Below are 21,996 nucleotides of genomic sequence, written 5' to 3' on the forward strand. Positions count from 1 at the left end.
AAAGCAGGAAGAAAGAGAAAGTGTGGCACAGTAGCATTCTCAAAAATCATTCATCACATTAATCTTTACCATGTATAAAGGCGAATATTCTATGTGACCACTCTAGCCTCTAGAGAGGCTGGGAATCTTCGCACTTGTGAAAGGGACCCTAAATAAGTGTTGTTTTCTCCCCTTCAATATTACTGTAAACAATGGCACCCATTGTAGCATAATGTTTGATTTTTTTTTTAATGTTCCGTATGAAAACTACAAACTACCTAAATTTTTACATGTGTTTCCCATTGTAGATAAGCCTGTCTTGCTGTCTGGATTTTTTTGTGTATATGTGTTCTACCAATTAACTACTTTTGCAGTTTTAATCTTGTATTATTTCTTCTACTTAGTTTTGTGTAAAAGGGGAATAATAAAGCTGGAATCCTTAAAAAAAAAAAAAGGGGAAGTAGGCTTAAATCTCTGATGCTCACCAAGTGGGCTACCTTCCCTGAGAACATTGATGGGCACCTAATCCCAAAGCAACATAGTGGCTCTGTTAGTCAGGAAGAAAGTGACAAGGGCACTAATACAGAAATCTTTAAATAGGTGTTTTTAGAAATTAAATAATTACTTCAGTAATCCAAGAGTATTGAGAATTTTAAATAGATAAAATGCAGAACAAGGTTTTAGAAAATAGTTACTTTGGTAAGACTAAATTGCCAACATGTTAACTAAAGCATGAACCTTCACATGTTCAACCAACAGTAGTTTACCTTTAATCCACTGAGAAGAGGATTGCATTATGAACTAAAAATTGGGAAATTCTCTAGGGATATTGAACAGAGATTTTGGAAGAAATGCTTTCTATATTGAATAAAGGTAGTTTTATTGAATACAATTTGTTTAATGCTATATGATCAGAAAAAAAATATGTAAGGAAACTACTACAGGAAATTACTTGAAAAAGGTGTTAGCTTGAAATATAAATAGCTTGAAATTAAGGTGAGTGAAATAACTTCCTGGCAGCAATTTGTTTTCTGGAAGTTTTCTTTTAAGTAATTGCTAAATATTATAAATATTAGCAGAAAAACACATTTACCACATCAATATGTTAAAATAATGCTTTTACTTCTTTCTGTAGTATTAGATTATTCATTAAGGAAACTAAATTAGGTAATCTGTCATTAGAGTTACAACCATATATCAGATTGCAGACATTTTAGCATTATAGATGGCGAAATCCCATAACCAGCACTAGAATGAAAAAAAAAAAAACTAATAGTATAAACATAGTTCTTACGTGTGTTCAACAATTGAATAAAATACACATATTAATCATTTATATATCTTGAGTTTCTAAATAGCTTTTCTACGACACACAATTTGCATAGGTAATGAAGGAACTTAAGACTACATAAAAATATGGGCAAAAAATTATTCAAAAAATATGCCTGGGTAAAGTATCATATTTCCAAATTAATCAAATAAAGGTTTAGAAAATTAGATAATTTGCAACATAAACTTTTAATCTGGCATCTAAACTCTTGTGTTCTTTCATAATTTTTGGCATAGTTTTAAATGAATATTTCAGTCTGAAAACATTTTTTTCAACTCCTATGTATTACAGGCAGTAAGCACAGACCCTGTGCCAGTTAAATTACACTACGACAAATCACATGACCAGGTATGGGTGTTAAGCTGGGGTACCATGGAAAAGACTTCTCCAACATTGCAAGTAAGTACATTTCAGTATATTTGAGAAAACAATGATTTTTAAACCTTTAGATATATCACTGGATATTTATAACTATTTTTTTTTTAATTTTTTTTTCAACGTTTTTTATTTATTTTTGGGACAGAGAGAGACAGAGCATGACCGGGGGAGGGACAGAGAGAGGGAGACACAGAATTGGAAACAGGCTCCAGGCTCCGAGCCATCAGCCCAGAGCCTGACGCGGGGCTCGAACTCACGGACCGCGAGATCGTGACCTGGCTGAAGTCGGACGCTTAACCGACTGCGCCACCCAGGCGCCCCTGGATATTTATAACTATTTAGCAATGATATTCTTCCATCTGAGGACTGTACTTTAATCACATCTAGATCTGCATGGAAAAGGCAGGGGGAGATAATACTCAAGTACTTGTTTGGATTGGAAAATACTGTAGGTCATACTTATCAAAGGTTAGATTTATACACAAAAATAATAACCGATGATGACAAAACTGATGCCATTAGGAAGAAAAAAATCATAATTTACCTTTCAGCAATTACCTTTCTCCCTCCAATTTGCATGAGATTTTTTTTGTTTCCATCTCTCTTTCAAAACGTGGCATGGAGATAGAGACTAAGAGAGTTGGACAGTCTCAAGACACATCTCCAATTTTTCCAGAAAGATAGTGTGTTATTATCTGAGCACAGACTCGTTTCTAACTGGGGAATAAGTGGTAGAATCTTTGTGGAATTTGCTTACATTTTAAAGTTGTTTATACAGAACTTAGTAGAGAAAAAAATATATATTTTGACAATGTCTCTTTGGCACAGTCTTTCAATTTTTGGAGTTACAAGTTTAACAGAAAACTGAGAGGGAATGAGAGAGAACATTTGGCCCTGGAAATGTGTTTTTATCTATATCTCAAACTGCCTTGATTATAGCACTGCTGTGAAGATTCCTCTTCTTATAAAGTCCTAAATCATTAACTTTGGCCAGTTTTCACTGAGTCTTACATGCAAATTTTTTTTGTTTTGTTGTTTTTTTTTTTTTTTTTTACTTTTTGTCAGTTGTCATTACCAATACTTTAAATGATTCTGAAGTATTTTTAGTTTTACAATATTTAACTTACAAGAGGCAAGTTTACTGAAATGATTTTAAAGGTACTATGAGAATGATGGTTCATTTTATATTTCACTAGAAATATGTGTCATAAGTAACATCTAACATGTAATAGTTATTCAGTTATTTGCTGTAGCAAATGAAATCACCCCAAAATTTGATGTGTTAAACAGAATTAAAGAATGACTTAATGGGGCACCTGGGTGGCTCAGTCGGTTAAGCACCCAACTTTGGCTCAGGTCATGATCTTGTGGTTTGTGGGTTTGAGCCTGCTTTGGATCCTGTGCCTCCCTCTCTCTGCCCCTCACCTGCTCATGCTCTGTCTCTTTCTCTCATTCAAAGGGAAATAAACATAAAACATAATAATAATGACTTATTACTCATAGTTTCTGTGGTGCAGCAATCTGGGCAGTTTGTGGGCATGATTAAGAAACACTCAGATGGCTGCACTCATCTGATTACAGTAGCTGGATGGTTCAAAATAGTCTCACTCCCACGTTTGTTATGTGATGGTGGTGATTAGCTGGGTGGATTGTGTCTCTAGCATGTGCCTGCTCATCCTTTAGACTGGCATCTGGCAGCATGGTGGTTCCAGGTTATAAGACAGTGGAAATTGCAAGGCTAATTAAGATCTAGGTCTTAGAATTCACATAAAGTCACTTCTACTACAGCTTATTGATCAAAGCAAGGCATACTCCATGCCTAGATTCAAGAACATGAAGTAACAAGGCCAATCTTTTGATGGAAAGACTACAGTGTTCATTGTGGACAACTGTTTGATCTATGACAATATGGTAATATCATCTAGTTATTTGATATTTTACTCTTAAATCTTGACAAGATAAAACAGGCCAATATATATTATGTTTTAAAAAACCATTCTTATGAATTATTTTAATTCTATTACCTTCAAAATAAAATAAACACAGCTTATAAAAGTTAATTTTTTTTTCTTTTAAAGCTGTATATATTTTCTTCTTTTATTTATTTTTATACTTTCTTTAAAACTTATTTATTAATTTTGAGAGTGGGAGAGAAAGATAGTAAGTGGGGGAGGGCAGAGAGAAAGGGAGGACAGAGGATCCAAAGTGGGCTCTGTGCTAACAGCAGAGAGCCTGATGTGGGGCTCCAATTCATGAACCATGAGATCATGACCTGAGCCAAAGTCAGACACTTAACCAACTGAGCCACTCAGGCACCTTACAAGCTGTATATATTTTCATTCTACTATATTCTTTAGAACTGATTTATTCCCCTCCCTATTGGTATTTGCTACTTGGATAGATTAATGTTGCAATCCTCAGTGTTGCAGTCCTTCCATAAGGCACTTTAGGCAGACTCCTTTAATATCATACAGGAAGGGAGGAAAAGGCTTTATACAGGTGTTAAGTAACTTCCCACACATTATCCAGCCCTTAAAAAATGGGTTCTTTTTCTCTGGATGTCTAATAAAAAATATGCTAGTAAGATTTAATGATTTTTTTTAAGTACTTGCTGGATGGAAAGGTAAGTTCCACACCTGAAAATATAATACAATATGTAAGAATTCAGAAGTACTATTGAAATAGTACATACCATAAGATTTATTTGCATGAAGTAAAATTTACACACATGCACATACATCTATATAAATCTGTGATAGATTAGATAGATTGATAGATAGACAGGCTGACAGGAAACACAGAGTCTCTGGATCATAGAACAGACCATTTCTTACTCAAGGAGCATATTTGTGTTAATTCTCCAACCCCATTCCCATGGGGTGATGCCATAAGAGATTAATATTACCCTGCCTCAGCACAGTTGCACTAACAAGAGAAGGACCCTGCAATTATGTGTCTCCAAGTTTTTTTAAGACTGCTGGCACAATAGCCCATCCTCTCCTGTGAAATATAGACATTATTATTACTCTGGGATGCAAATCTTATCAGGACAGTACCCTGGAATGTCAGTAAGGCTCAAAGGAGTTAAGCCTCTACCTCTCTCTGGAGCAATACACCACCTTTAGCTTCCAAGGCCTTTTTGCTACCCCGTCATCCTTTAACCAACTCTGCCAGTGCCCTCTGCTCAGAAAGACTTGACTCAGCAGAAATGTCAACAGATTAATGGTTAATTGTCTTCCAACAAGATTATCAGGAAACATCTGCAAAGGAAATGGGATTTAAGATTTGTTTGAAAGGGGAACAGACTTACCTTTGGAGAAACTGAATTCACCAAGCCAGAAATATGAGCAAGGTCTGATTTTTGCTAGAGTGTTCCTGTGGCATGTTGAAAGATTAGACTAGAACTAGAGATATTGATGTCAGGTTGTGATGGCTAGGCAATAACTTTTTGCCCTAATGCAATATATCTTATAATAGCGGCCACTGAAAGCTTGAAGGTGCGAGAGCATTTTTATCAATGATCTGAAACTCATATATATACTTATACTTTGTGTTTTCATTTGACTATAATTAAATCTATACAACTTTACCAATTATGGAAGCAAAACATATTTTCTGTGATATTTATAATTAATTAATAACAACTAATAAAATTTCATAACTATAGGTACATAAGACAGTGGTTTTCCAATTAGTATTCTCAGATGAATTATCAAAGATTTATTATCGTTATTTTTTTATTATTTTTTTTAATTTTTTTAATGTTTATTTATTTTTGAGAGAGAGAGACAGAGACAGAGACAGAGTGTGAGCAGGGGAGGGGCAGAGAGAGAGGGAGAGAGAATCTAAAGCAGGCTCCAGGCTCTGTGCTGTCAGCACAGAACCCGATGTGGGGCTTGAACTCACGACCTGAGCCAAAGTCGGACGCTTAACCGACTGAGCCACCAGGCGCCCCTCGTTATTTTTTTTTTAAAAGGAAACTATGCCTTACGAAAATTTAGGAAATGCTGTTCTGAAAGTCATGAGTCTGTCATCTACACAGATTTACAATCCATATGTTATGTCTTTTCAAATGCACAATAATTAGAGAGGAAATGTCCCCAGGAAACAACTTGGAATAAAGTCTTTACGTCTTGCTATTGGCCAGGAAGTAGGCTCCAGCCAGATGGGGTGACAGTGGGAGTTGGCAGCTGTAGGTTATTACAGATAGAGAAACAAGCAGCAGGATGCCATTAGGAATGAGCCAAGGATTGTCCCAAGATCTGGCCTGTTGATTAAGGTGCATTGTGGATCAATTTGTGTGTCCTGGCAGTTAGCTCAGTCCTGATATCTGGTAATCCACCTGTTCCTATTCAATTGCAGCAATGAGAAGGATCTAGAACCAACAGGAAACAAAGTCCAGACTAAGAACTAGGGAAAAGTTAGTTAACATACAGTATAGTCTTCTTGGCTTGGGGGTAGAACCCAGTGATTCATCTCTTACATATAATACCCAGTGTTCATCTTGAATGCCTATCACCCATTTAACCCACCCCACCACCCCACTGTCCCTTCAACCCTCGGTTCTCTATATTTAAGAGTGTCTTATGGTTTTGAAGATGTAGGGAAAGGGGAACCTTATTGCACTGTTGGTGGGAATGCAAACTGATGCAACCACTCTGGAAAACAGTATGGACATTCCTCAAAAACTTAAAAAGAGAACTACTGTACATCCAGCATTTACACTACCAGAAATTTATCCAAAGGATAGAAAAATGCTGATTTGAAGGGGCACATGCACCCTAATGTTTACAGAAGTGCTATCAACAATAGCCAAATTATGGAAAAAGTCCAATGTCCATCAACTGATGATGAATGGTTGAGATGATGTGATATATATATATATATATATATATATATATATATATATATATATAATGGAATATTACTCAGCAATCAAAAAAATGAAATCTTACCATTTGTAACAATGTGGATGGAACTGGAGAGCATTATGCTGAACAGAGAGGGAGGCACTGTATTTTTACAACCTAGGACTATGCCAAACACAAATGAGATGCTCAGTTATGCTTCATTGGCATAAAATAATTTTCATCAGTAATGTTGGGATACATTATAGTGTTGTTTGACTACTAAATTATGAGATGCCTGTAAACTGCTTAGAACACATACTGGTATATAGCAAGCTCTCCATAAATGTTATTATTGCTGCGATCAGCCTGAAGAAATGAAGAAATGAAGAAAACTTAGCTTCTCAGAGAAAAAAATCAAAAGTGCTATTTACTTTTGTCATATAAACCAAAGGAAAAGACTCAGTTTTAAGGGGGGAAAGTCTACTTAACTTAGGAGAGTCAGTCAATAGTTTAAGAAGTTTAATTTGGTGGCCATATGTAGAAAGGATTTAAAAGGGGAGAAATAAAGGCAGAAAGTGCTTTAAAAGGCTAACACAGAGCAATGATTGTCCAGCAGGAACAGGAAAACATATGGAGGTGTGAGAAATCTGAAGAAAGAACTGATAGAATTTGGCGCATAATGGGATATGAGGAACAAAAGAGCTTAAATGTAGTCATCTTTTCTTGAATGGACTATAAAAGTTTTAAAAACCAATTAACAATGAATAAAAAGAGGAAAAGTCTTTGATAAAAACTTACTTGCACCTGTTATTTTCAATGTATAGGAGGAAAAAGTTAAATATAATTTCATCTATTCTAACGTTATTAAGCGCTAAAATATTATGTATGATTTGTTTTAGAGTTTTCAGTCTTATTTCCAGCTCTGTTCTATATTAAAAGTTTTCTGTTCATCAGTTGTACCTTAACAAAACTGAAGGAAGGAAGGAAGGAAGGAAGGAAGGAAGGAAGGAAGGAAGGAAGGAAGGAAAGAAGGAAGGAAAGCTAATAATCTTATTTACATCATATGTATGCTTGTTTTTATTTTTCTCATTATAGCAAGGTTAACATGTTTATAACACAGAAGTTATTTGTAATAATTTTATAATTTAAGCAGAAATTATTCAAGACAAATTTTTTTCTGTTTTTTTCTTTATAAAAACAAATTTCTATGTTAAAAATAAGCAAACAATTACAAAATTCCAATTTGCTTAATGATGTACTAATTTTCAGGATGGCAATAAAGAATCTAAGAAACAACTGCTGATTTGTTTCATCTCTAAATAAAGTTAACACTGATACTATTAAGGGAATGCACTGCCAATGTCTAACCATGGCGTGTTCTGTTTAGGTAATAACCTTGGCCAGTGGGAATGTTCCCCATCACACTATTCACACCCAGCCTGTGGGAAAGCAGTTTGACCGAGTGGATGATTTTTTTATCCCCATGACAACACTCATCATCACACATATGAGGTAAGTGCTAAAATGAATGATCAATTTTTGGATTCCTCCTAATTTAGACAGGAAGCCATGGGAAATCATAAAAACTAAAACACATTTCTGTTATACAACAAATACACACATGATTTACCTTGTCTCATCTACTTGATAAAATTTTATTTACCAACATTAGTAATGAGTTTCCTGTCATGCATTTCTTTGTATGCCTAATAAGGAAGTGAATTTTAAAACATCAGTTGCATTTTTAAATCAATTTTACAGTTAATATTTTTGCAAGCTGTCATTAGAGTCTTCTTATTAGGCTTTTACAAAATGCTGACATTTGAACTCAGCATGATGAAAGAACCACTCTTCTAGAAATCTATTCAATATATTATAATGACATTCTTACACCACGTCTATATAGAAATTACTATAAAAATGTCCATAAGAAATTAATATAAAGCTGTATTAGGAAGTATACAGTAAGTTTAAATAAAATGTTTGAGGTCTCCCCTTTGAGAAATACGTTATTGTGCTCCATCTTTGTGTGTACTTACAAGAGGAAGAAAAGTATTAACTTCGAATGACGTCACTCCACAGTTCTATAGAAGTGGCTTAAATGCTGGATAATATCACAATTTCAGGTACTGTGTATCTTGATAATCTATTTGGAAAACTTTTAAAGTATTGCTTCGCAATGTTAGTGAATTTGAACCTAACTAATACGTTCTGTTTTTCAAGTGAATGAGGTGGAAATGCTCCAGATATGTTATATGAGTCATTATTGATTCTTGTGTATATTTCTCTTGTATTAAATTGGAAATTACCTAAGAATTGGAGCTGTAAGAATTATGAAAGATTATGAAATTCAACTTTCATGAGGAAAAAAAGGGGGATTAATAAATCAGACTTGTGGCTCATAGTCAGACATTACATATAAACTGTCATTTGCACAGTCAAGTATGTTTTCAAAGAGGTTAGCATATTTTTCAAGCAATTGACCATTACTTTCAGAGTGTCTATTATGTACTCAGCAATAAAGTGATTAAAAAATGTAATGGCCTGTCACAATTATTGCATGTTTTGTGTAAAATAAGTAGAACTTATTGAAAATGCAGCATATTTTAAAATTGTTTGTATCAAAGTCATAATTTTTACATTTGACTATAAGCACTGTAATAGTTCAGATACAGAAGAAATCAGCATATTAACCAAAAATGGTACCACTTGAGATGGTACCTAAAAATATTTTTATACACTTGATAAGGATACAACTTCATTTAATTGGCAGTGAGTGTTATGAGTAACAACTATTCCTTTTTTATTTTCAAGTTATTGATGAATTATCTCTAATCAATAATTTAATACGTAAAACTTGCTTTTATTTACTCCATTTCCTATTATGCATTACTGTATTTAATATACTATTCTGAAATTTGCTTTTTTTCCAAATGCATTAAAGATGGAATTATTTGCAGCAAATTTTCTGTGTCTATAACACTAATCAGGTTAATAGTGTACAGTTCGGGTGTATTTCTTTTCCCCTGCAACCAGTAAATTATTTCATTATGGTAAGATACCTACCAGGCCAAGAGTTTAACTTTGTCTAAATGCTGTAAGTGCTATGTGTATTTCTGGGGTTGTATTTATAATTGACATTCAAGATTGCATTGCACAATTATAGAATTGATACATATGCAGTCAGAACATAACATCTCTTTAGGGTCTTACAACATAGCTAGAGATGGAGCTAATAATTAGAGGAGCATCCTAATAATATGAACACATATAAGGCAAAATTTTATTTGGGTTATTTCTATATATTATGAGAAACACTGGAAAGTGTGCTTGAGGATATTTTAAATCTTTTTCCTTTTAAGGATGCATAGTGAAATGCAAGAGTGTTTTGCGTTATTTATACTAAATTACAATCCTACTTGCATATGGAGTCCCATTTTAATGAATGCAGATGGTCAAATTTTCTACTGCAACTATTCTACTATTCTACTCACTATTCCTATTACTAAAGTGAAGAGTAAAAGTAAAATTTAGCATACATTTCCAAAATCAAAACATTAAACATAAACTATTTTTAACATAATGAGAATTTTTTTTTACATTAGGAAAATCTGACGGATGGACACAATCTTTTCTTCTACCAATTTCATGTAACATATTTTTTCTAATCAAATTTGGCATGTGTTTAAATATGTGTTGCAAAGATTGATCTTTTTATAAATTGTGTTTTTTGGAATGTGAAACTATTTTCTGACTGTTTTGCTTGGTATATATTTCCAGGCTATGCAGAAGGTCTGACCCATAATATGTGTTGGATTAATATGAGTTTCCTTCCTCTGACCCCTCATCACATTAATCTAATTTTCTCTCAGATTGCTACACTCTCACTACAAATAATTTATATCTCCAATGTCTGAAAAGCTCTTGGACAAGTGTCAGGATTTTATATTCTAAGTGCCTAAAAACTGGTAGGCTCCTAATTCACATATCTCATAAGAATGGGAATAAAGAAGAAAATACTACACCATCTCCTAAACCAGAATTTGTACAGTTTTGAGGGAATTATATAGCAATGAGGGAACTGTATTTCTTATGTACTGGATTTCTCAACATCTAACATGATATCAGAGATGCAACAAATACAGCATTAAGAGCACATGAATTCTGTAGAAGTAGTAATAAGTACTTATGTTTCCTGTCAGATAGATTTAAGCCTGAATGTCCCAGCAACACCATTTGCCATTGGCTATTGTGACCTTAGCTAGTTTACTTCATTTCTTTCTAAGGACTGGAATGAAATATTGTTTAAGTATTATGTTGCCCATAATCATCTTTCAGACTACTCTACTCATAATTTACATTGGTTCAGGGGCTCCCTTGCGAATACTTTCAATTTTGCTAAAAGTCTCTATTTTTTCCCAACTTGGCTTCTTCTCATTTTGTTCTTTTATTTATTCTTTTTCTTTTTTTAGTGTCTATAATTCTCAAGCTTGTTTAATCTAGTGTATAAAGTAAATCAAGACTGAGGAATTTAAGAGAACCAAAATTACTTTATCAATCTATATTAAAAAATAAACTTGTAGTTTAAAATATAATCAGTCAGGGTGCCTGGGTGGCTCAGTTGGTTAAGCGTCCAACTCTTGGTTTTGGCTAAGGTCATCATCTTGCGATTTTGTAGGTTCAAGACCCATGTTGGGCTCTGTGCTGGCAGTGTGGAGCCTGCTTGGGATTTTCTCTCTCCCTGTCTCTGTCTCTGCTCTTTCCCTACTGGTGCTATCTCTGTCTCTCTCAAAATAAATAAATAAACTTAATAAAAAATTTAAAAAATTCAGTCTTCACAAAATTTAGGAAGATATTCACTTTTTAAGACAGCTTAATATTCTCAGTACTTTAAAAGTCCTTGAGATTCTAATTTATTTTCCCCCTTTTAACATAAGTATAGTTGACCTACAATGTTATATTAGTTTCAAGTGTACAGCATAGTGATTTGACAATTGTCTGTGTTATAAAGTACTCACCATGGTAAGTGTAGTTACCATCTGTCACCATACGTAAATATTACAATGTTATTGACCATATTCTCTGTTTGTACTTCTAAGTCCCCTTCACCTATTTCACTCATCCTGCTTTCTAGCCCCTCCCTCAAAACCACCAGTTTTCTATTTGTATTTATGATTCTGTTTTTGTTTGTTTGTTCACTTATTTTGCTTTTTAGATTCTATATATTAGGGAAATCATTTGATATTTGTCCTTGTCTGTCTTATTTCACTTAACATAATACCCTCTAGGTCCATCCATGTTGTTGTGAAACACGTCATTTGTTTTTATGGCAGAGTAATATTCCAGTGTGTGTGTGTGTGTGTGTGTGTGTGTGTACATATGTTTCACATTTTCTTCACCCATTTTGAATGGCCTGAAGAATTTTCATTTCAAAAAAATAATTTCCATTTTAAAAATATCTGAGAAGGAAGGCCTGGTTCCATCTACTCATTCAGTTTCTCAGCTGAATTCCTTCCCATTCCTTGAGAGACACAGCCTAGGCCACATATAGTTATTCTAAATCTATCTTATAGAGTGACACTTTATTAAAGAAAAATCCCCTTTAGTTTTATGTATTCCTTTTTTCTCTGTAGAAATCAGAAGGGTACCTGAGTCCTAGGCCGGGGATAAAACAGATACATCAATGCCATGCTATCTTTGATCTAAATCAAAATGGTCTTTAAACTGTTGACTTCTGTTTACTGGACCAAGCTTGTGTCCTTGCCTTCCACTTTCTTGAATATGAGTGCTTATCCAGAAGATAATAAAGAACTCCAACCAGCGTGCAGCCATTCTTTAAGATATGCATATGTGAGCCCCAGTTGTGAATTCAGTTTATTTTAATGAAACTAAACTTCCAGGAAGATGAGAGAAGGTGTATTATAATCGTGTTTCCCCAAAGTTCCAACTACTTACTCAACTTCTGAAAGGTTGACTGAAAGTTTGTTTTTAAAATGTTATTAAAATTCTAGCATAGATATTTTTAATACATTTGAGTGTGAGTTGGTCAATATCCCCCCTCCAACTGTTCAGGGAAAATTTAAATTCCCTGAAAAAAGAAAAAAGAAAAAAATTTCTTTCTTAATCAAAAGTGCTCTACAAATGTAAAGGAAAATGTTTCATATTGTACTCATAACTTGTACCCAAAGAGCTGAGTTATTATAATATCATTAAATGCAAATAAATATATTTGAATGATATTATAGTTCTACTCTTAATATTTTTATGATTTGGCTAATGCATGGGAGATTTTATAATTTTTGTACTGATTTTTTAAATTAGATTTTAAAAAGTGATTTAAAACCAAGTTGTTTTTTTTTCCCCCAGAAAAATGATTGTATTACAATGGTTGTATTAACTTCAAAGCAACTAAAATTCATAAAGAATGAACATTTACATAATTTATATTGCTTAATTTTTGGTACCATTCTGAAGAGAAAAGAATTTAATGTCAATTTTGTGTTGTAGTATGTGTAAAGATTACAACTTACTGTGCAAGTTTTACTCTAATAAGTATAGAAAACAAAAAAACACAGGTTTGGCAGTGATTTATCAAATTATCATATATATTTTTTTAATTTTCCCTGTAAAGATTCAACGGGTGAGCAGAATTGAAAAAATAAGAGGAGTAGCTAATGAGGTGGAAGATATCTAAGCAATGAGTGACAAAATAATTCCATGGAACTCCCCCTGCCTTTTGAAAGTTCTTCCATAATTTTTCCAAAGAATGATTTATTCTTGGTAGAGGGGTGACTAAAGAGAAAATTACATAGGGGCCAAGGTGGCTCAGAGCAAGGAAACTTGATAAAGCTTAGTGCAAGATACCTAGAAGGCCAGCAACTACAACAAATGCAGGGATTAGCAGAAGTCTTTCTGAGAGCCTTTGACTTGTCATGAATAAAAGTAATTGGAAGATAAGGAGAAGAAGGTAACAGCTAGATCGTTTCACCTCCATTAAAGGGGCACAACATTTAGGGCTCTAAGAAATTCTTTAAAATTTTCCCTGACCAAAATAATACCTTTGATACAATTTAAAATAGGTGCCACATTGGGATGCCTGGATGGCTCCGGCGGTTAAGCGTCTGACTTAGGCTCAGGTCACGGTCTCACAGCTCTTGGGTTCCAGCCCCACATTGGACTCTGTGCTGATAGCATGGAGCCTGCAACCTAGGCCAAGTTCTGTGTCTCCCTCTCTTTCTGTCCCTCCCCTGCTCATGATTTCTCTCTCTCTCTCTCAAATACATAAACATTAAAGCAATTTAAAATAGGTGCTACATGAAGGAAAAAATGTGTATTTACAGCCTAACCCTTATAGGTCTACAAATCACGTGTCTTCCATCTCTTGTCCTCTCTGAAGTTATGACTGCATCTACAGACAAGTTTAATCCCCTCTAGTTCAACTGGCACACAGGAGACTTACAGTAAATACAAGAAGGAAGTCATTTCTAGACTATGTGCTACTTCAGGAGTAGTCCTACAGTAGAAAGGGGAGATAGCAACTTCGATGATGCTGTTTGAGATGCTTTGAAAGGCTTGCCTAACCTTAACATCACCCTCAACACCACCATTTGATAATATTGCCTAGAATTTCAAACTCTGTTTCTCCTGTTTCTTTGGGTTATATTTCTCTAGAAATTTACCTTTAAAGTGCTTCTACTTCTTGAGAGGAAAATGGAGTTGTTGGGAAGTTTGATAATCTTTCTTACTAGCATTTTACTTTATGGGTTGATTGGTTGATTATGTAGTTTCTTAAAATTAATGTTTGAATTTGGGAGGGTGTGTGTGTGTGTGTGTGTGTGTGTGTGTTATTTCAATCAATGATTACATTGATAAACAATAAGATGAATACAGTATATATAATAGAGACCTTAAAAGCAATAACACCTGAAAATGCCAGTTTCCACATTTTTCTCTTCCTCTGGACCTGACCTACCAAACAAAACAAAACAAACAAACAAACAAACAAATAATGTTCCAAAAGTTTCCTTGTAAATCTCCTTCCTTCCTTACCACATACTCCAAGATGATGTCAGTGTTGAATAAATATCTCAAACTGGATAATTCCATGGTTGGTGGACTTCAGTGTTACTCTTCAATTTTGATGGGCTGGAAAGGAAAGGGTAGTTGGAGGTACTGTTTTAGGACCCTCAAAAGTCGAATGAGTATGAAGAGTGTAATGTAAGAGGGTTGCAGTCAAATGTGGAAAAGAGGCTCAGTGCTTATCCAGTTTCGGATCAGTCATAATTCCTGCACAGCCAATGGCTATGGCTCCACTGCAAGAGATGAAGAAAACTGAAATAACAAGTAACGGGCACTATTCTGTGAGTCTGGAGAGAGGTCTATAGCACTCCTTTTCTGTTATAAATTACAGCAAGGAAATGATTAAGAAGGGATTGGAGTTGATTTATGTTTCCTTGAAGCTTCTCCAAGGGAAAAATAAACATTCTGTGAAAGTGAAAGTTAAAGTAAAGTATATCATTCTTCTTCATATTTTATCAAATCTGTTAAAGCAAAATTATATATACGGTTAGCCATTTATCAAGACAACTCTACACTTGTGACTTGATTCATGGATAGGCCAGGTGTAAGGAGATACAATTTTAGCAGTAAAATTGTCTGGTTACACTGAAATCCTAGCACATTAGAAATTGAAAATATCAGTTGGGCAATTCATTTTTAGGAAAAATATAATCTCAGGATGAGAAGCAACAATTAAAATTGTTTTGCAAAATGATTCTTAAAGAGCTCACAAAACCACAGTTCAATGAAGTTCTTTTTTTTTTACTCCATTCATCCTTGTATGCTAATTCCTCCCACAAAGAAATAAACTAACAAACTAGAAGGATTCTAAATATCCTAGGAGTGGGAGCTCTTTCTATCTATATTCTCTTACATAGTAAATATCTGAAACATTCATAAATTCTGAAACCATGGCCTTCTCTTTTCCCAGTGTCTCTGAAATTCTTCATTGCCCTCTCTACTCCACACAAACACACAATCTAGATTGTCAAGACCTTCTGTATCTTGGGATCCTTACATGTACAGAGCCTAGTGCACTATCTGAAAAACATAAGACATTCATAAGTTGCTTATTAAACAAAGTACATATATGTAGATTTATGAGCGTGTCTGAATATACATATACAAATCATTGCTGGAAAACCTTCCAGCATTATTACATGGGTGCAAAGCTTCTTCTGCATAAACACTTGACAGCTTTCTTCATCTTATTTTTAAAGAAGTATAAACACATTATACCCTTCAACTTGGATCTGTAATGCTATTTTTATTTTTCATTAAGGTTACTGGATTACCTTTTTACTTTCAACCTTCTTTACCATACTAGTGTGATACACACATGGAGTGTAAAATGCTTAGACAGAAAACCAAGTGGTGTGCTTGCAGCCAAGTGGGATGTGTGTGCGTGTGTGTGTGTGTGTGTGCACGTATGTGTGTGTATTCAGTGTGTTATCATCATTATTTCTCGAGTTAGAGAACACGGTCTGCTTCCCTGCTTCGTCTCTGTCCTATATTAACAGGTCTTTGCACTATCTGAACCCTGTGTAAAAATAAATAAATAAATAAATAAATAAATAAATAAATAGCAAGGCCTAGTGTCCAAAGTGGATGAACCAAGTAGACCAGCATCTCTTTTGGATACATATACACTTAGCTTAGTAGCTCATATTAGCTGTAATTTTTTTTTTTTATTGTATAGGGAAACAATATTTGACTTAAAGGGCAAACTGTATTTAAAACATGGGAATCTCATTATTTTAAAAAAGGAAAAGTTTTGTACAGATGTTATTAGTAGACTCCAACTTCTAGGATTTAATAAAGCCCCTAAATAGACTCATTCTATAGAATTTTTAAAGGAAGAAATCAATGGAGCAAGAATAACATGTTATTTAGAAACACTCTACATTGCAGATCTGCCTCTTGAGTTTTATTATGCAAAGAAACATAGCTCTTGCTTCTCTCAGAGATCCTTATGCTAACTCATCAAAGTGTTCAGTAAAACATAGGTCTGTCCATTTGATAGGACCCAGTATTCTTGTTAGGTGACAGCTGTGGGGTATGTGCAGCATACTTGTACTTGTTTTTCCTTTGTCACATATGATTTTGAGTTTTGCTGGAAATGGTAAATCTAACTTATTTTACCTTAAATGAGTCAATGATAAAATTACATGGATTGCTGTCTTTGCTTGGTAGTAAAAACAGATTCAGGTAACAATTAAGATTAGTAAATAAACAGGGGCACTTGGGTGGCCCAGTCAGTTAAGCAACCAACTTGGACTCAGGTCCTGATCTTGTGACTTTTGAGTTTGAACCCTGTGTCAAGCTCTGTGCTGACAGCTCAGAGCCTAGAGCCTGTTTTGGATTCTGTGTTTCCTTCTCTTTCTGTTCCTCCTGCGCTCACACTCTGCCTCTCTCTCTCAAAAAAAAAAAAAAAAAAAAAAAAAAAAAAAAAAATATATATATATATATATATATATATATATATATATAAACAATAAAAACATTTAAAAACATTAGTAAATAAACATATAAAAAGTGAAGATATAATGCAATACACTAAGTTGAGGGGTAGAGCTCATCCTGAGAATTTAAGTAATTTCTTATGTGAATTTAATATATGCACTCCATGACCTATTTCATGCATATATTTAATAGATTATAGTATTTTGAATCAAGCTTATAAAGCATTAACTAGATCTCATAAAATGTGTATACAAAAGAATAATGTATATTGGAGTTCCTAATTCTATCTGAAGTGACTATATTATTATTCTATTGAAGGAAGATGATATCTTTTACCAGAATATCTTATGAATTCATTAATTTTTATTGCTGAAACATTTGATAAAAGTACTTAAACTTTAAATACAAGTATCACAGCATAACAAAAACTCCCTTTTGAATGAAAGACTTACTGTGGCTCAACAAAGCAATACTGTTAAATAAATAATTTTATCTTTGATAATCATGCATAAATTAATAATTACTGTCATAAAACATTTTGGAAATTTTCTGTGAATGTGGCTAAATACTTTTTTATGTATACATCACTTTTCAATTTTGGTTAATTATAAAAACAAAGTTAATTTAAATGTATAATTAGTGGTGGTAGTGGGGGGCTGTCTTTAGATGGACAACATTGGTGGCACTGATATTCTCTGTCTACAATGATTTAAGACTGTTGGGGCGCCTGGGTGGCGCAGTCGGTTAAGCGTCCGACTTCAGCCAGGTCACGATCTCGCGGCCTGTGAGTTCGAGCCCCGCGTCGGGCTCTGGGCTGATGGCTCGGAGCCTGGAGCCTGTTTCCGATTCTGTTGTCTCCCTCTCTCTCTGCTCCTCCCCCGTTCATGCTCTGTCTCTCTCTGTCCCAAAAATAAATTAAAAAACGTTGGAAAAAAAAAAAAAGACTGTCAAAACTATTCACTGTGAATCTACCCAAGTTGATATTTTGTGCTGTTTTAATCTAGCTGTATATTTACAGTGAGATAGTGAGATGTTGTCGTACTATGACTATCCATGTAGGAAAAAGGAACTGGTTGTTGTAAGCCAATCGAATAATTTTAACACAAATGCATTCCTTTTTTTTTTTTCCATTCAATTATCATTCACTTGTTATGTAGCAGTGTTCTAGCTCTTGCTTCTCCTTTTTGAAAAAGTAACCATGCCGCAAAATTTCAGGTTTTAGGGTTAAGATTTGGTTCAAGCAAAAGTAAGGTACTTAGGATATCAGAAGCCTTTAAAATGTACTTTTACAGAAAAACCAACCAAATTAGTAGATATATAGAGAAACTGCTTATTAGGTCTCATCTGTCAACAGTCATAAATGGAAATACTCAACATGACCTCATGAGTAGATTGAGAACACTAGGCAACAAATATCAAACTTCCAGGGTTATATCCTTTGGTATACACACTAGTGTTGCGTAGGTATATAAATCTCACAAAATGTATTGAAATAGCCAACTTCAGAGGAGATAAAAATGACACTTGTCTTAAGTGACTTATAAAGCTGCTAGCTGGGTTAGTTATGGTTAAAATGTCTGCATTTGTTTAGACTGAGGTTAGCTGAATTTTTCTATACTAAGGAAACTTTTCTTATCTTCCATTTTTTTTCTTTTATTTGGGGGAGATAATGAACACTTATTGATTTTTTTTCTATATTGGCAACTGATTTTCAAGGAAAACTGTATGAAATTACAGTAATTCATTTTTTGTCATAATGTAGAGGCTTACTTTTATGCTTATGTAATTTGCATCCATAAATACAATTTTTAGTTCTTTGAAACGAAAGGGAATCAGAGTTTGCATGTGCTATGAAAGTAGTGGCTGATTTATGTAACTAAGCCAAGAAAATCCTAAAATAACCTAGATTTTTCCCCTATAATGTAAATCAAGATTATTCATCAACTTTGAGTGATAGAAAATATTTTAATGTTTTTAATTAAAGTGGATATTATTTAAATTCTGTTTAAAAACTTGGCTGCACAAATATGAAATAATAGAATATTTGGAACATCTGAAGAATTTTTATTAAAAACTGGACAATGTTTAATTAATACATGAAAATAATTTGAAAATAGATTATTAGTTTACATAGGAAGATGATGTTAAGAAATATTTTTAGTAGATCATAGGTACACATATCTTTATGTGGGCTAGACATGTCTTCTAGGATTCCTTGTATATAGCCTTAATTTGTTTGGTAATTTTTGACATCAAAAACCCTTACTTCTGTCCAAATTACTATTCACATTGGAACATAATGGAATATAATTTAGAGAGATTTTTTTTCGGACACAAATTATTTTTTTAAGAAATAAAATCAGAGGGGTGCCAGTGGCTCAGTTGGTGAAACGTTTGACTCAATTTCAGATCAGATCATGATCTCACGGAATCAAGCCCATGTCAAAGCAAGGGGACTGCTTGGGATTCTCTCTCTCCCTGTCTCCCTGCCCCTCCCACTGCTTGCACTCTCTCTCTCTCTCTCTAAAAATAAATAAACACTACAAAAATAGAATAGAATAGAAATTATTTAGCAACAGTCATTTTGAGATATACATTATATTGATAACTTAATAATGAATGCTTTATGAATAAAGAGATATATCATAGGTATCATCATCAGAGACCTTATAAAAAGAGAGGTCACATTAACCTTTTTTTACATTTTTCATTTCCTGACTCAAGTCTGTGCCTTGACAACATCATATAAAGATGTATTGATAATCTTTTTGATACTTTTACCACTTATTTGAATTCAAGTTGATCCATTTACCATCTTTTAAAACTTTTAAATACTTGAAAAGACTTTTGGATAACCATAATATGTGGCTTTACAGAAGGCAGATACGTTATATTTAATCTTCCTATTATGAAGTTGTTATTAAAATTTCAAATTCACCAGGGAAATATTTTTCTTTATTGTATTTATACTAGTTAAATATAAACAATATCATTAAATTAAAATGTAAGTCATTCAGGTAAATAATTTAAAGAGATTCACCTTTTTTATTATGATAAACTCATAATGATTTCCTAAAAGTTATGTGAATAAATAAATCAAGAATTTGAATTTTATCAGGAAATAAAGGAATGAAAATATTAAGAAATAGAAGCCCAGGTACATGGGAAATTTATTAGAAATACAGGAAATGCATGACTACCACTTATTCATATTGTCTAACAGCTTCATGATTAATGTCCAACTTTCCTCTGGTCCTATGTATAACAATCATTTAAAGTGGTTTTCTACAATTTTATTTTAATATAGTAGCAAAGCCTGATTTTCTGAAGTCAAGTGTGAGTTTACTTTATCATTTATATACCCTCAGGTTGCATTGCTTGGTTATAGTTTTGTTCTTATTACTATGGTTATTATATAATATGTTAAGAGTAATGAGGAAACATTGAGCACTTATTCTATGCCAGACAATGAGCTCAGAATTTTTATGCACTGCCTCATTTAAAACTAGCAGCTACATAAATTTTTATCCCTATTCTACATATGGTGAATCACTTAACTAATAAGTGTTGGAACCAGCTATAAACTCAGTTGTGTCTAAATTTAGTTTCTTAACACTTAATACATTTTAGTGTTCAAGTCCTTTTTTCACTTTTCAGGTAAACCTTAATGACTGATGTCCTCTACAAATTATCTTAAACTTACCTTTAAAACATTCCCTCTCTCTCGTATGCACCTGTGCTACAACTAAACTCTCCTCTTCACAGCAAACCTACACCGTATTTTCTCACCTATCTGCATTTATTTGCAGAATGCCTTGTTTCTTCATCATCTGCCCAATAAACCCTTCAGAGCTTATCTCAAAGCCACCTTTGATAAAATTTTTTTTTATAATTTCCCTAATTGGAGTCCCCTTGGCATTCTGAATTTTCGTTCTCTCTCATTTGTGTTGAGACTCGCACAAGACCTAGGTTGGAAAGTAGCTCTTCAGATCCTTTGGGGCCTTTAACACAGTATTTAATTTTGCTTAGATAAGTTTGATTTTCCTCTTCTAAAGGTAAATGATTTCAGAAGGGATAGAGGAAAAAAATATGATGTGGTGTCTACAGTCCCTACAGATCCCACAGTAATTTTTTGCTGTCTGCTCATGTCTAACTTCATAATGTCTACTTATTAATCTGCTCCTCTCCACTCTCATGACACAGCCCTAAGCTGAGCTTCCTTATCTCGCACCTTGCTAATGCAATGAGGTCTTCACTGTTTCTCTTTACTTCTTTTTCTCCGTACTTCAGTTCACTAAACAGAGAACCACTACATCCCTCTTCCTGAATTCCTAGCTGTGATGATATAGTTCTGCACTGGGGAGAAAAAAAATGTTAAAATATTTCCTTTTGCATATAGGTTAAGTCCAAACTACGTTGAACCCACTTCCTTACTGATCTGAACTCCTAGGACTGATCTGCACATACTTTATGGTCCAGCGAATGGACCATACTTTCCTGTTCCCACTTAACCATTCATTTTATCTAAGGGGCTCTCTCTGATTCTGATATAGACCCTCTTAATATATGTCCATCTTCTGGCCAAACTCAAAAACACTCCAATTCATGCAACAGTTTCTATTCCTCTGTCATTTGTGCTAGCACTCTCCTCAGAACTTACTTCTTGTTAAGTGCACCAACCTCACCTCACTTGTTAGTTTATTTCATTTATTCGTTCAATACAGCTGAACTGTTCACGTGCCAGACATTATTCTAGATTCCAATAGGAAAGTGAATACAAACTTTATCTTATTTTCCTATAGTACAATGTAAATATCACAACAGTTAATAAAAATTAAAAGATATTTTTTAAAAAGAACTCACACTTTGAGATGATAATAATATAGATGCAAATTCAGATGCTACCACTCACTACAGTGCAATTTTAAGCAAATTAAA

The 21,996-nt window shown here is 33.8% G+C and overlaps 1 protein-coding gene across 3 annotated transcripts in view; it reads left to right on the plus strand.

Moving 5' to 3' along the window:
* Positions 1–21,996, plus strand: part of FSTL5 (follistatin like 5) — a 789,672-nt gene that overhangs the window by 725,190 nt on the left and 42,486 nt on the right. For all 3 annotated transcript variants that reach the window (XM_058720999.1, XM_058721001.1, XM_058721000.1), the window contains exons 14-15: positions 1,601–1,708; positions 7,925–8,049. In XM_058720999.1, coding sequence (XP_058576982.1) covers positions 1,601–1,708; positions 7,925–8,049 — 233 coding nt within the window. The remainder of the gene's footprint in view (positions 1–1,600; positions 1,709–7,924; positions 8,050–21,996) is intronic.

The sequence above is a fragment of the Neofelis nebulosa genome, chromosome 3 (assembly GCF_028018385.1).
Source record: "Neofelis nebulosa isolate mNeoNeb1 chromosome 3, mNeoNeb1.pri, whole genome shotgun sequence".
Classification (NCBI taxonomy): Eukaryota; Metazoa; Chordata; class Mammalia; order Carnivora; family Felidae; genus Neofelis; species Neofelis nebulosa.